We start from the raw sequence: 15,176 nt of genomic DNA on the forward strand, positions 1-15,176 counted from the left end.
GAACAATGATCCGTCTGTGTTTGATGGATATCAGGGGCAAAAATTTTCTCAGCATCCGAAGGATGCCGAAACATTTCCCCGACAGGCTAGATATTTGGGGCCCATAAGAAAGATCATTGTCAATCATAATACCCAAATTTTTGGCTTTTACGCTTGCCTTAGCAGGTGGAAACAAATCCTGAGGCCACCAACTTTTCCAAACTGGCTCAGAGGAAAAACCGAAAAAAAGCAGCTCCGATTTATCGGAGTTGCATTTTAAACCATGCTCCCTGAACCAGCCGAAGACCGCCTCTAGACAGCTTCTGATGTGGCTCCCGTCAAACACCTCATTCCTGTTATGGGTAAACAGGAGTTGGGTGTCGTCGGCATAGGACACGATCTGGGCGCCGAAAGACTCCGCTACCTCTGCAAGGGGGGCCAAAAAGATGTTAAAAAGCAGGGGGCTAAGAATAGACCCCTGCGGGACTCCCACTTCCAGAGGTGCCATAGCTGCGGAGTGAGGAGGCGCCCAGATCGTTTGTCGGCGGTCGGCTAAGAAGGATTTAAGCCAGTTCCACACCGTCCCCCGAAGACCACATTCCCAGAGACGTATTAGGAGGGTTTCGTGGGGAACGGTGTCGAACGCCGCCGACAGGTCCAGCATGACCAACATGGCCTTGCCTCCCGCATCCAACACCTCTCTGATGATCGCTGGCTAACATTGGTGTCAGCTTTAAAAAAAGTGCTGATGAAAGTCAGATGGTGTTTTGGTTGTCTAAGGGTGTAACAGATAATACATTGACGGGAGTATATTTTCTTTTATGAATGAATGAATGAAGGAATGTGGGACAGATGAGCATAAATGCTTGTAAGACTAATGCCCAGGACATTGGCACTGGCTGAATGACTAAAGCTCTGGTCATCATTCTTTTGGGGTGGGCAACGTTAACACCGAGTCATAAAAAGGTGAAAAAATGTTGACTATCTTTTATGATCAGTGATTCCCGATGTATGATCAGGTTCACCATGCCATACAATCATAAAACTTTCCATTCTGACTGGCAGATTACAATACAGCTGGTCGGTATTGAAACTGGCCGGTCTTTCCGGCATTGGCTTCTGACAGGCTCCAGGAGCCAGTCGGGTAGTCGGAGACCGGCCCATATTCCCATAGGAATGCGTTTACGCCTTTGGGATTACGATCCTCAGTTTACAAAAGGTTTTCCATGCCGGGCTATTTGACATGGAAAGCCTGTCAGGAAGCGAGTTTGGGTGCTCCTACTGGGCCCCCTTCTCCTTGTGGCCTCCGGTTGGAGGCAGAGAGGGCACCTATGGTGCCACCCTTTTAATCCCTGAACCCAGTGGCAGGCACCTTGAGGTGCCTGCCACGGTGTGCAGAGATTAATACAATCTCCCATTTCTCTATGGGAGCTTGTGTTAAGGCTGGTGTACGGACACCATGCCACTCAGATTAGACCCAGCCAATGCAACTCAGTCTTGGTTCTGCTACAATAGGAGCAGACCAGCCAAAACTCACAAGCACAAGCCTCCCAGAAACAGACCACAAGCATATCAAGACCAATAGGTTGGAATGCTACCCCAACCGCTTGGAAGTGGTCAGGCAAATTGCAAGCATTAGCCCATAGCCATTTGTGTGTTTTATGTAATTCCCTACGTGGGCAAGGGTATGTCTCAATAACGAAAGAAGACAACTTAGACTAGTGAAGAGAACTTGGAGAAAACATCCCTCGCCATCACATTTAGCTCTCCTTAAATCTGCAAGGTCAGCTTATAAGAAGCACATTTTCAGTAAAATAGCATCTTTCTTCTGTTCCCAACTTGCTCGTGCTAAAAATAAGCCCAGAGAACACTTATACATTGTCAGAAGACAAACTTCTTCTGCCCCTCCTGACCTGACGGCCGAAAGATGTGAGAAAACTGACAGCTTCTTCACAGCCAAAATGGATCAATCCTCCCTCAAAGCAATGGCATTTCCTAATCACCAAATTGCTCTTAACATCTCCCCTTTCTCCACATCAGCCCATCCTCCTGATCATTTCTTCAATCAACCTACTCCAATTGGTACTGGAGACATCCTTTCCAACACATAATTGCAAAACAACTCCACTTGGCCTAATGTCAAATCATTGACTGATCTTGAAGTCTTTAATATCATTGCAAAATTAAAGCCGTCCTCTCATACCAAAGACCCACTCCTGGCTAATCTAGTACACAACCTAAACCTCATGATCGCCCCGTGTTGGACAAAAATGATTAATACCTCCTTCGCCTCTGGGTGTGTCCCTGACTCGCATCAACTTGGGCAAATTACTCCCATTCTTAAAAACCACAAGGTAGACCCTAATGACTCCAACAACCTCGGTCCCATCTCTAACCTCCCACTCCCAACTAAAAGCATGGAGAAATGTGTCTTACAACAACTCAACGGACACATGGGCAAATAGAACTCATTTGACTCCTTCCGATCTGGTTTCAGGAAAGGCTGTAGTACCCAAACAGCCATGCTTAACATTGCTGACGACATTCATCGTTCCTTGGAAAATGGAGAGGCTTGCCTTCTTATCCTACTGGACCTCTCAGCTGCTTTCGATACAGTCAATCATTCATCCTTACTGGAATCTCTCAAGACTTGTTCCAGCCTCAATGGCACTGTCCTAAACTGGTTCACTTCCTACCTCCAACACCGAACACAACAAATTAAAATCAACTCCTCCCTCTCCAATCCTACTCCTGTCTCTTTGGGCGTCCAACAGGACTCAGTTCTCTCCCCCTCTCTCTTCAACCTCTTCATGGAACCCCTACTATAATTTTGAAACATGCCGGGATCAATTCTCACCTTTACGCTGACGACACGCAACTCTACTACAAAATCAAATCACACAGCGACATCGTTCATTTAACCCCTTCCATGCTCATGACGAGCTCAGCTCGTCATGAGGCACACTGGAGCTGTGCTAATGATGAGCTGACCTTGTCATGAACAATGGGAAATCTGGGCATGCAGCACAGGAGGGGAATTGCCTTAGCATTGAAGGTGTTAAACAACACTCTGAGCAAGATTCAATCCTGGTTTTACTCCAACCATCTACAATTGAACACCAACAAAACGGATATCATTCTATTCTCCCCCAAAAGTAACCACCTCCCTATCCAAGGCCGAATCACTGACCTCAAAGCCCTAAACTGTCAAGCTCACTCTAACCAACACGGCTACATTCTTAGGTTTCACCCTGGACACAAATTTGGCACTGAAGGACCACAGCAATAACTCAGCCAAAGGAGCACTTTACACCTCCCAAAAATAGCTCCAATGAAGAGGAGTTGAACTGAAACTTCCAACTTACAGCCATGGCAGTGCTGACCTCGAACCATAATACCTTCGGCCCATATTAGATATGAAGGATTGGAGGAATATCTAAAGCTGCTATGCCATGGAGAGAGAATAGGTCTCACCTGCTGCAGGGAATAAGTGCAAAGGGCTAGACTGCCACCTGTGTAGAAGACAAACTCGAGGAAGAGTAAGCCCTATCGCTATGAGGACTAAAACCTTGCTGACAAGGATCAAAAAACCAACATTGAAGAGCATCATACCTTGGCAAATGATGATCAAAGACCTAGAAGTTACCTTCAGCAGTGACATTATCATGCAAGCTCGTTCACCTGCCCTGCATGAGTGTGGGTGACGGGTGCATAACGGGGGTGTAATGAGTGCCTATGGACTAAAAAACATGCTAGGCCCTCTCAAATTCACCTAGCTCCACTGGCACTGAATTTCCCCTCTCAAATTAGAATGGTGGGTGTATCTGTTTTTTTAGTCCCAGGAGGAACACTAGCTTTCAATCCGTGCAACCTTGTGCCCAGAATATCTGGTGTGCCTTCTAGTACATAATCCTGGTTGATGTATAGGTAGGATTGTTTGAGCCATCATCATATAGAGTATTGATCCTCCGTTTTCACACGTGGAGTGGTGTTGCACATTTGAGAGTGTGGACAACACATGCTATTAGGGCTCCTCCTGAGAAGAGAAGATATCTCTTGTTTTTTGAGCCAGTGGTAAACAGCGCACTTCATTTGGAATATTACTGCAGGAGTATTTACATCAGCTTTTAAGCAGTCACAAATATAAGAAATAATTGTCTCTGATCAATGTCAATTTTCACACGTCAGGGATTTTCGACATTGAAATAGTTGAAATGTGAATAGCCAGAAAGGAAAAATACTTTAATTGAAAATTAAGTTGCTGCATATATCATAATACATTGCAAGAGGCTGGTGCAAGATTTGAAAACAAGGTTCAGGCCTGTGATGGTTGTTGAGTTTTAAACAATGGAAAGTATGTTGATGTCGTGACCGTAAAGTAAGATCCATATAAACCCCATACATGAATCCTCTGCTAGGCCCCGGACTTGTTGGTGCTCCTTACACCAGAAAATATTAATCGCCACCATTGTAAACCAAGAAACAGTCCCCTAGAGATTTCTACTATGCTTGGGGTCAAATTGTGTACCACTATACCTTCAGTCAGCGACTTTTGGGTGCAGAAACAGAATATTGAATCAAAAATATCTACCTGCACAAATATCAAGTAGCAAATATCGTGGGTCTGAAATATCAACATACAGATTCTCGTGGTCAAGAATATCGATTTTAGGTAAGTAATATCGATGTTAAAAATATTGAAGTGTTTAATATCGTTTGCCAAAATATAGTTGTTAAAAATATTGTGTGTTTATTAATGATTTGTATGTTAGTATTTATTTTATATGTATGTGTTGTATGTTTTTTGTATAAGAATTGTTTGCATTTTTAATATATGTGTTAAAGTTTTAGTAATTTTCTTTTTTCATTTGAATTTTGCGTTTTTAGTATTGTAGCAGGTTGTGGGTTTATAGGGGAATAGGGTGGGAAGTAATTTAATTATATTGCATTTATTGATTATTTTTTATTTATTAATATTTGTTTTATTGAGATTTTATAGTGTTAAATGTGTATAGTAATTTATTATTAATAATTGGTTGTTAATCCATTTAAATGAATTAATTGGTGATTAACTGTGGTAATTGTGTAATACATTTTAGGTGTGTGGTGTGGTGTTCATAGGTGTTAAGGGTGAAAAGTAATTATGTAATTGATGAATTAGTAATTGTTAATACATTTTAATTAATTAATTATGCTAATTGTGTAACTACTGTTAGGTGTGTGTTGTGGTGTTTATAGTTGTTCAGGGTGAAAAGTAATTTTGTAATTGATGAATTAAGATTTTTTTGTCAATTAATTTTAATTAATTAATTGGTATATAATTATGGTAAATGTGTAAATAATGTTAGGATTGTGTTGTGGTTTTTATAGGTGTTAAGGCTGGGAAGTAATTTATTTTTAATTGAGTTAATAATTGGATGTTAATGAATTGTGATTCATTAATTGGTAATTAATTATGGTAATTGTGTAGCACATTTTAGGTGTTTGTTTTCGTGTTTATATGAGTAAAGGTGGGAAGTAATTTGTATTGAATTAATTAGTATATAGTTGTTAATTAATGTTAATATTTTGATATGCATTTAGGGTAATTGTTAATTTGTTGTCTGCTGTTTTTACTTTTAAAGGGGGTAAAGGGTGGGTATTAAATACATTTTAATTACTTTATTATTATTAATAGTAATGGTTTTTAATTTATTAATAAGTTTTAATTATGTTTTATTATTTTAGATTTTAATTTAGGTGTGTGCTGTGCATATCATAGTGTAATGTGTCTGTAGTCAATTCATGTTTATTAGTTTTTTTAGTTATTTATATTTTTTAAATTCATTATTAATTATGTCAATTTTGGGAAACAATTTATTAGAAATGTTGACGGAAACACAATAAATATTTTCTAGTTTAAACAGATTTTATTTTATAAATGTATTTATTATTTTATATTATATATCATTTGTAGTTTTTTATATGTGATTAACATTATAATATTTAAAATTGTTATATATTTAACATATTCGATTTTTCATCTCTAAATATTGTTTATTTTTTATGTTTTTAATTCGTTTTTAATGTTTTTTTATTTTTGTTGTTAGTGTTTGAGTTTGAATACACATTTTTGTCTCCTCGCTATCCAGCACTTTCCCTACTGTTGAACTCATTAGAGTGGTAATAGTAATTTTTACCTCTCCCCTATTCAATTTTTTCCCCTCCGCTATCCCATACTTTTCTACTGTTGCGCTCACTGGAATAAGAATAGTAATTTTTACCCCTCCGCTATCCAACACTCTCCCCTCTGTTGCACTCACTGGAGTGGGAACAGTGATTTATACCTCTCCGCTATCCAACACTTTTCCTACTGTTGCATTCACTGGAGTGGGAATATTAGTTTTTTCCCTCTGCTATCCGACACTTTCTCTACTATTGCTCTCACTGGATTGGGAATAGTAATTGTTACCCCTCCGCTATCCAACACTTTCCCTACTGTTACTCTGTTTGGAGTGGGAAGAGTAATTTTTACCCCTCCGCTAACCAACACTTTCCCTACTGTTGCACTCTTTTGAGTGGGAACAGTAATTTGTACTCCTCCGCTATCCAATACTTTCCCTACTGTTGCTCTCTATGGAGTTGGAATAGTAAGTTTTACCCCTCCGCTGTCCAACACCTTCCCTTCCTTTGCATTCACTGGCGTTGGAATAGTACATTTAATTCCTTTTCTATCCAACACTTTCCCTACTGTTGCACTGATTGTATTGGGAAATTTAAGTTTAAATATTGTAGATTTTTTTAGCATTTTAAAATATTGATACACATATATTTTATTTTTATATAATTTTAAAGTTTTAAAATAAATTAAAGATAAAAGTTAAATAATTATTTTAAAGTAAATATATAAATGTATAAATTATTATGTTTGTGTGTTTATTTGTTTTACTTTAATTAAACTAATTTGCTATATTTTGTTAAAATATATATTAAATATAATGTATTTTGTTAAAATTAATATAGTTATTTAATATATTTAATATGTATACTATTTTATTTTATATATATTTAAGTCGATATTTTTTGCATCTATATTATTTACATCAATATTTTCGATTCAATGTTTTTGGACTTACCTGTGTAGGTATGGGAGTGGATATTTTTGTGTTCTATATTTCTTTCTTGATATTTTTGACATCAATGTTTTTGTCATCGATATTCTATCAGTAAAACCGACTTTTGGCATTGCGAAATGGAACAATGAGGCACTTGACTGGTCCTTTGAAATGTGCTAAGTTTCCATCCACTGGGCAATAGGGGTCCTGAGATTATGGTACAGTTTGCACACCTCTCATTTTGCTGTTTCCTAGCAAGCACACTTTTTCCAATCAGAACCATGTTCAGTGTATTTCAATTTGCTCTACGTGAGTAAGGTCAGTGATTGGGTGCACATTCTAGAGCCCTGGCCAAACTTGCTGAGTTATCGTAACATTGAGCTTGTGCTGTGGCTGTTTTGGGAACTAGGGGAAGGTTGACACAAGTCCTGATATTATTTTTGAACATTCGTGTCTGACCTTTGAATTGCTGACAGACACTGAGTTCATTGTCACACTGTACCTGGATCCCAACCTACACCACCAGCTAGTGAAAGCCTTGACTGCTTGAAATTCATGTATACAAAGGGAATGTTTTCTTACTTTTTAGACCAAAGGCCTTAAGACAGTAGTGTGGAATGAGAATACTGACCTATGATATTGCCGGGTCTGAAACTTGACTTCTTAATAATGGTATTCTCTCCAACAACCTTTAGTGGCTGGATTACTTCTCTAAGTGGTTTGGGATGCTGTGTGACAGAACTCTTCATCGTCTCTCCATACTATGAAAGGTGCTGACTGTCTCAGAGAGAGTCAAAACTGTTACAATGTCTGTGCTCCTTCCGCTGAACTCTTACTTAATCGCTGAAAGGAATTACCTCGTATGATATGCTAAAACTGTGTTTGAATGACTGCTGTTACCATGCATAAACAATGGCTCAAACACAAAACTGTAGTCTCATTTCTTCATATAAGGCGTTCACTTGTTTTGATATCAGTCAAGTGGACCCCTACATATTGTTCGATGTGGTGCCAACAGGTAAATTTGCATTGTCTACTGATATTGCAAGGTCATGTAAAATGGAAGGAGATGTAAAATGCTGAAGAGTAAGGAAACAAAGGAGTGGATAGAAGTGGGGATTACAGTAAACAAACACACAGTATTTGTTGAAAAACATCAGACCCTTAGACACAGCAACCAACTGGAACAGAAGATCTAGACTAGCTTTGTACAAAGGACATCAAACTATACACACCTACATCTTAACTACTCCACTGTTACCCTCACCAACCATGCCGATCATGGATCCAAACTTATGTGTGCTATCCAAAACCATTGAACATACTAACCCTTCACACGTCAGCACACGTCAATGTAAGTCATGGCACTCTGAAGTAGTTTAAAGTTGTACTAGGGGTATTACAGAAAAAAACAGATAAATATACAGGGATGACAATAGTAAAGATTTTAGAAAGGTGAGAGGTAGTGTGGAAGTTCAAAAATAATGGCAGAATGCAGAGCAGTGAAGAAATCCAAAGACGCTCTGACATTAAGACCATACTTTCAGAAGATCTTCACTCCTTAAGTACACGCATCAAACTATTTCCATTACGAACCTCAAAATGCGGAAGAGTTTGCAATATGTAGATTAGAAGGTCCAGTTGACAGAAATTACAATGTTCCCTTAGATGTGTTTGATGGTGACCGAGTTCATCTAAACACAATAAGGAAAGTGATCATCTTTTCTCGCTGGAATTGGCAGAGTATCATTGGACAGTTTTGTGATTGGCTGGACCACACTTACGTTGCTGGAAGTGTGAAGACAATGGGACAGTACCAATTCCTACGCTACCCCTAACCCAATATACATGGAACATTACATAATGTTTATAAACAATTTTATTTCATGTAGAATGGTATCATGGCTGCTAGGAGCAGACTGCCTTTTCTTCTGATGCAAGTGGGAAATTGCATAATGAATATAAACACCTCTCTTACCTTGGAAGCATTGTTGATAGGAGTTTATCTGTCTTTTTTTTCTCTGCTACTAGTTGTGTAGTCCTGTCTTCCACTACCTCCTCCAAATGATTAGCATACTTTTCCAGCTTGTTCACCAAGTTGTCCAAAATACTGACATGACTAGCGAAGAGATTAGTGACAGAATTACAAAATATTGGACTGACATGACTAATGTAATATGCAATGTATCATAATGGTACATTAAATAGGCTAACGGGGTAAATAATACGGCTCTGAATGAGCAAATAGAAATAATGCATCAGAGACCATCCGTCAATTGCAAAGATGTCCTATACCAAATGGAAAAACTGAGAGAAGAGCTGAATAACAGTCTCTGCAGAGTAAATCAATGTTAAAATCATTCGACCAAAATTCCTGCAATCATGGACCGGGACAGTGAATAACACCCCTCAGGATACAACAGCTAAGGGCAAGACCATCACAATGCACCAGACACAAGCACTGTTGCACCAACGTGACCACATTAATCCAGAAAGCAACAACAATAAATAACAAATTGTGCATAAAAAAATGCAGAGGCAAATAAACATATATGCGCTAAGAAAAACAAAGGTTTAATGCCAAAGTCAACCCCTCAGATTGAATCTGTACCCAAATATACTATGCTGACATGCACATATGACCAAAAAGCTTCCAAAACCTTGTGTCATCTACTAGCAGCCTCCAACAAACCAGATCAGCACTGAAAGCCAGGATACATTGAAGACAACATGCCACTCACATCGTCACTACAAACAAATTACCAGAAATATATATGAAAAATTTGATTGAAACCCTCCTTTACTCATCACCCCTGGCATGTGTGAAACACAAGAACATGCAGGGAGGAGACGCAATAACTACACCAGACACACACACGTTGGAGGTAATAAGCAAGTGGACCAGCAAAGTCAAATCTGCAACCATCAACTACACATCACAGCAATACATAGAATGTGTACTGTGTTTTGAACCACAATTCATTCTAATATCTCCATACTGACCCGTGGACTGCAAAGCTATGCTCTTGAAAACAACTATAACCACACACCTCACCCACTTCAAGGCTCAGCACCATCACATAGGAGATGTTCTATTCCAAAAGAAAATACTAGTTATCACAATCGGCAATCTGATACCATCTAAACACTCATATGCTTCATCTCCATGCATGGAATCATGCCTACCAAGGAAGGCCACTGGAGCTGAGCACGTGACCACAGAAGAGCTCACATCTATTTTATTTTATTTTATTTTATTTTAAGGTTTTATAGAGCGCGAACTTGACCCGTGAGGGTATCAGAGCGCTTTACATATTCATTGGGTAATACAGAGGCGGGTCATCGTAGGAGAAAAAGTACATCAGAGAGGGTCATGGGGTCGAAAGGAAGGCAGGATATCACACAAGTATAGTACATTAGGGATAGGGGAAAGTTGTACATCAAGACAGAGTCATACATATATGCAGGATATCAACATGCGTCCTGTACAGTCGCAGAAATAGTCTTTCCGGTGGCTGTGGAGCGGGATTATCCCAGGAATTTACCCATGAGAAAGGATTTCGCCTCTTTTTTTAAGCATGCCAGGGAAGGGATTCTTCTGATATCAGGAGGGAGGGAGTTCCATATTCTTGGTGCAGTCCCGGTGAAGGCCCGTTTGTGGGTTTTTATTTTCCTGAAGCGTGCAGGCCGGAGGAGGAGGGCATTGGTCGACCGTAGGTTTCTACTTCCTCCGGATATCACAAGCTTCTGTGCAAGGTACGCAGGGGAGTTAGTGTGAAGGGCCTTGTGCGTGATGCATGCCAGCTTGAGGTGGATCCTGGCCTCGAAGGGAAGCCATTTCAAGGCTTTCAGGTGAGGAGTGATATGATCAAATTTCCTGGAGCCTGTAAGTAGTCTAGCGGCTGCGTTGAGGCATGCTTTTAATGGAGCCAGCGAGGTCTTGGGTAAGCCGGAGAGGGTTGCGTAGCCATATTCTAGTCTAGAGATAACTAGTGGGTGGACTGCTAGTTTTAGGTCAGGAACGTCAAGGAAGGGTTTCAGTTTCCATAGATAGCTGAGGTGGAATCTGGCAGATTTGGCCATTGCGTTGATGTGGTCTCGCATGTTCAGGTTGTAATCCAGGGTAATTCCTAAAGATTTGGCCGAGTCCACAATGGTTGGGGTACAGTTTAAGGCTGTGATGGCTTTAATCCAAGACTGGATCTCAGGGTTGCTCTTGGGTGGGGATATTAAAAGGAACTCGGTTTTCTTAGCATTGAGTTTGAGTTGGTTGGAGGAGAGCCATCTGACGGTCACTTTCAGGGCTTCATTCAAGGTGAGGATCTCCTCCAGAGAGGAGATTTTTATATAGATCTGGGTGTCATCAGCGTACATATGGAAGGAGATGTTTGCAGTGCGAAGGACTTCGGTAAGGGGTTCTAAGTAGAGATTGAAGAGGGTGGGGGACAACGTTGATCCTTGAGGGACTCCCACCGTGACCACGGAGGGAGCGGACAAATTGCCATTGATAAGGAATCTCTGAGACCGGTTTTGAAGGTAGGAACTGAACCAGTCGAGGACTATGCCATCTAATCCCATCCTCAGTTTGAGGCGTTCGAGTAGCATCTCATGGTTGACCGTGTCCAAGGCCGAGGATAGATCGAGGAGGATTAGGAGACAGGTTTTGTCTTGGTCAAGGGCTTGAAGAGCGTCATCGACAATGTGGAGCATGGTGGTTTCAGTGCTGTGTCCTGGTCGGGAGCCGGATTGGCAGTCGTCGAGTAGATGGAAGTTGTTGATGAGGTGAGTTAGCTGTAAATGTACACACTTTTCCAACACTTTGGCCAAGAGAGGAATGTTGGACATTGGTCTAAAGTTGTCTGGGGAGGCTGGGTCCAATGATGGTTTTTTCAGAATGAGGAGGACTTGGCCCGCTTTCAGTGAGGCCGGAAAAGATTCCTGCCAGAGAGAGTAGTTGATTATCGTAGTCCAGCTAGAAATGATGGTTTTTGCAACGGCCGCGAGACAGTTTGAGGGAGCGGGTCGTTGAAATGGTTATTAGGGTTCAGGGTGGAAAGGATTTTTGCGACAGCGTCTTCATCGTAGTTTGCGTGGTCTGTTCTGGGCATTTCCTAATTCCGCTCTGAAAAACTCTTTTTTTGAGTTGACGATATTTTTGTTGTAAGTATTTCTGGCCTGGCGAAGACGTTTTAGGTGGTCAGCCGAAGGGTGCTGTCTCCAGATTCTTTCGGTTTGTCGGAGGGTTCTCCTCTCGTCGTTGAGGGAACCAGTGAACCATGGGTTTCTATCTTTGACTTGAGTTCTTTTAGTTTAATAGGGGCTAGGTCATCCAGGATATTCAACATAGTAACAGTGTAGTGATCGTTAAGGTCACTGACTGAGGTGATGTGGTGGGGAGGGGGAGGTCGGATTTGCAGCGAGTCTCAAGTTCGTTAAGGTCAAGGTTTTTGGTATCTCTGGCCCAGCGTTTAGGGAGCACCGGTTGAGGTGTCCTTGACCTGCATGTGCCAGGTAGCAGGAAGGTGATAGCATGGTGGTCTGACCAGTCGCAGGGGTCAATCGATATGAGCTTGATGGTAGTCTCCATGGAGATGGTCCAGTCTAGAGTGGCCCCTTTCAAGTGTGTTGGGAGAGGGCAAGCTAGGGTCAGGGCAAGATCGGTCATGAGGTCTTTCATGGCGTTGACATGGGGGTCCTTAAGGTAGTTCCAGTGCAGATTGAAGTCACCGAGGAAAATGTCTTTGGTGTTGGGGGAGTTCTTAGCTGTGATAACTTCCATGATGTAGTCCGTGAAGGATTCGTTATTGCCTGGGGGTGGTAAAATATGTGTAGGTTACATAGGAGGGTGGTGCTAATGCAGACTGAGAGGGCTAGACATTTGCAGGCATCAGTGGTATCCTTTAAAAGTTCTGTGACAAGGAGGTTGGAGCGATGGATGCAGGCGATTCCGCCACCTTTCTTGTTATGTGGTCTGTCTAGCCTGGCAATGTTGAAGTTGGGGGGATTAAGAGGTCGAGGCATGGGGATGATGCGTCGTTGAGCCATGATTCTGTTAGAATGGCTAAGTCTGTGTTGTTGTTCAGGATGAGTGCAAACACAACAGTGATGGACAGAATGTGGATCAATGTCACACATTCACCCCAGTCCAAAGATCTGGGCCCAAATCCATCGTTTTTCCACTCCAGGATGAGAGCAGCGATATCGGCCGCATGCTTTACTGCGGAGCGGCAGTTGATTAAGAGCCCCTTCAGAGCAGGGAGACGGGTGGTAGCGGGGGTCGGGACCAACAGGGGTACGGGTGCAAGGTTGCTAACGATCATCCTTCTATTGCAGCGGGGGGCTGATCTGTATGGGTTAATAGCGACTGTGCAGATGGGGTTTGCGGCACTAGCGTCAGGTAGACATGGTAGAGAGGTAGTGGCTGCGTTGTGGTCTTTGAGAAAAAACAAGATTTCATTTTCAGTGAAGTCTTGTGAATTTGTTGGGAAGGGGGAAAGGTTGTAGGAGAGGGCGAGGTCAGGGGTTTCCTCTTCGGATAGGTAGCTGGAGTGCTTGCAGGGGCGAAGATGTCTCAAGGATGTCGGTAGGGGGCGTGTGGGGAGCTCTGGGATTGGGGCGAGTGACAGTTGAGGTATGAGGTTTGTGCAAGAGAGTTCGGCGAGGTGGAGGAGGTTAGTTAGATCGAGGATGGAGGAGTGGAGGCTCTGAATTATTTTGGAGGCTCTGGAGTGTAGAGAGTGGATAGCTGCGGAGGGGGGTTGGTGGGAAAGGGTGTGCTGTGCTAGACGTTATGGAAGGGGTGGCTTGCGCGTTAGCGGGGCTGGCATGACCAGCAATAGCAGGAGTCGCTGGGGGGGAGGGGTTAGAAGGGCCAGGGAGGGCTATGTTAGGAGTCTTGGGAGGGGTGGCTTGAGTGTTGGTGGGGCTGGCGTGACCTGCTACAGGAGGAGTCGCTGAGGAGAAGGGGGTTGGTGGGCAAGGGTGGACTTGATCTGCCACAGCGAGAGATGCTGATGATGTAATGGTCATAGAGACTGAGTGGGGATCGTGGAGGGAGGAGACCAAGGGTTCAGGGTTTATTTCGCTCGGGTGGTTGAAGGAGGCCTGGTGGGGTTAAGGTGAGCTGTGAAGGGATCTGAGGATTTCAAGAGGGGAGCCTGGAGGGGTGGAATCACAGGTCTCTGGTCCAAGGCGTCAAGGAAGTTGGTGGGAGTAGTTAGGGGTCTAAGGTGTTCTAGATTGGGCAGGGTGGTTGGAGAGGGGTCAGGCCAGGTGTTGGTCGGCGTCCCAGTGCCATGCACGTGGTTTCGGAGCATGGTAAAAAGGTCTGAGAATTTGTCCAGGTTTTTAGTTGAGGCTTGGATCAGTACAATGCCGCTTTTGTAGAGGGAGATAGTGAGGACAGCTTGAAGGGTTGATGATGGCGCTGTGGTGAGCTTAGTGCCATATGGAATGTTCCTGGATGAGCGTACATTGAGGAGTGTTAAGAAGGCATTGCGCCAAGCGGGGATTCTTCTGGAGTAGAAAACAAGGTCATTAGTGATGGTGCCTATGTCCGCACAGTAACGTAGGTCCGAGATCAGTGTCTCCGGATGGTTTTTCAGGGTGCAGTGTTTGAAGGCTTTTGTAGCGATTTTAGAGAGGTTAGAGGGGTAGACCAGGGTGTAAGCGGTTGTCCCAGAGGCAGTTAGACCGGGGCTCATCATGTTGGCTTGGGGTGGTTGCACTCGTGAAGAGCTGGAACAGTGAGCGGCAGTCAATGAGGGCTTAATTGTTAAGATAGTAGTGCTTGAGGGGTGGATAGCGGCTTGTCTTGGTTTTAGTAAGTTGATGCCGACAGTTGGTGACATTTCAAGATGGCCGCCAGGGTTAGAGAGGTGAGCAGTCCTCTTTCTGATCCAGTAGATAGGGGTTTTTGCAGGCCTCTTTCTATAGTTGCAGACTGGGTTAGTGCTGTCCTCTCTCTGTTATAACTGCTTGAGGACAGGCCAATGTGGACATAGATGTTAGGATAGTGGTGCATGAGGGGGGACAGCAGCTTGTCTTGGTTTTTGAAGGTTCATGTCGTCAGTTAGTGTCACTTCAAGATGGCCGCCAAGGTTG

The 15,176-nt window shown here is 42.6% G+C and overlaps 1 protein-coding gene across 1 annotated transcript in view; it reads right to left on the reverse strand.

Annotated features, from left to right (window-relative positions):
• LOC144752600 (guanylate cyclase 2G-like) overlaps positions 1-15,176 on the reverse strand; it is a 518,353-nt gene that overhangs the window by 20,739 nt on the left and 482,438 nt on the right. The window contains exon 17 of the mRNA XM_078640483.1: positions 9,052-9,192. Coding sequence (XP_078496609.1) covers positions 9,052-9,192 — 141 coding nt within the window. The remainder of the gene's footprint in view (positions 1-9,051; positions 9,193-15,176) is intronic.

Source organism: Lissotriton helveticus, chromosome 5_1 (genome assembly GCF_964261635.1).
Source record: "Lissotriton helveticus chromosome 5_1, aLisHel1.1, whole genome shotgun sequence".
Taxonomy (NCBI): Eukaryota; Metazoa; Chordata; class Amphibia; order Caudata; family Salamandridae; genus Lissotriton; species Lissotriton helveticus.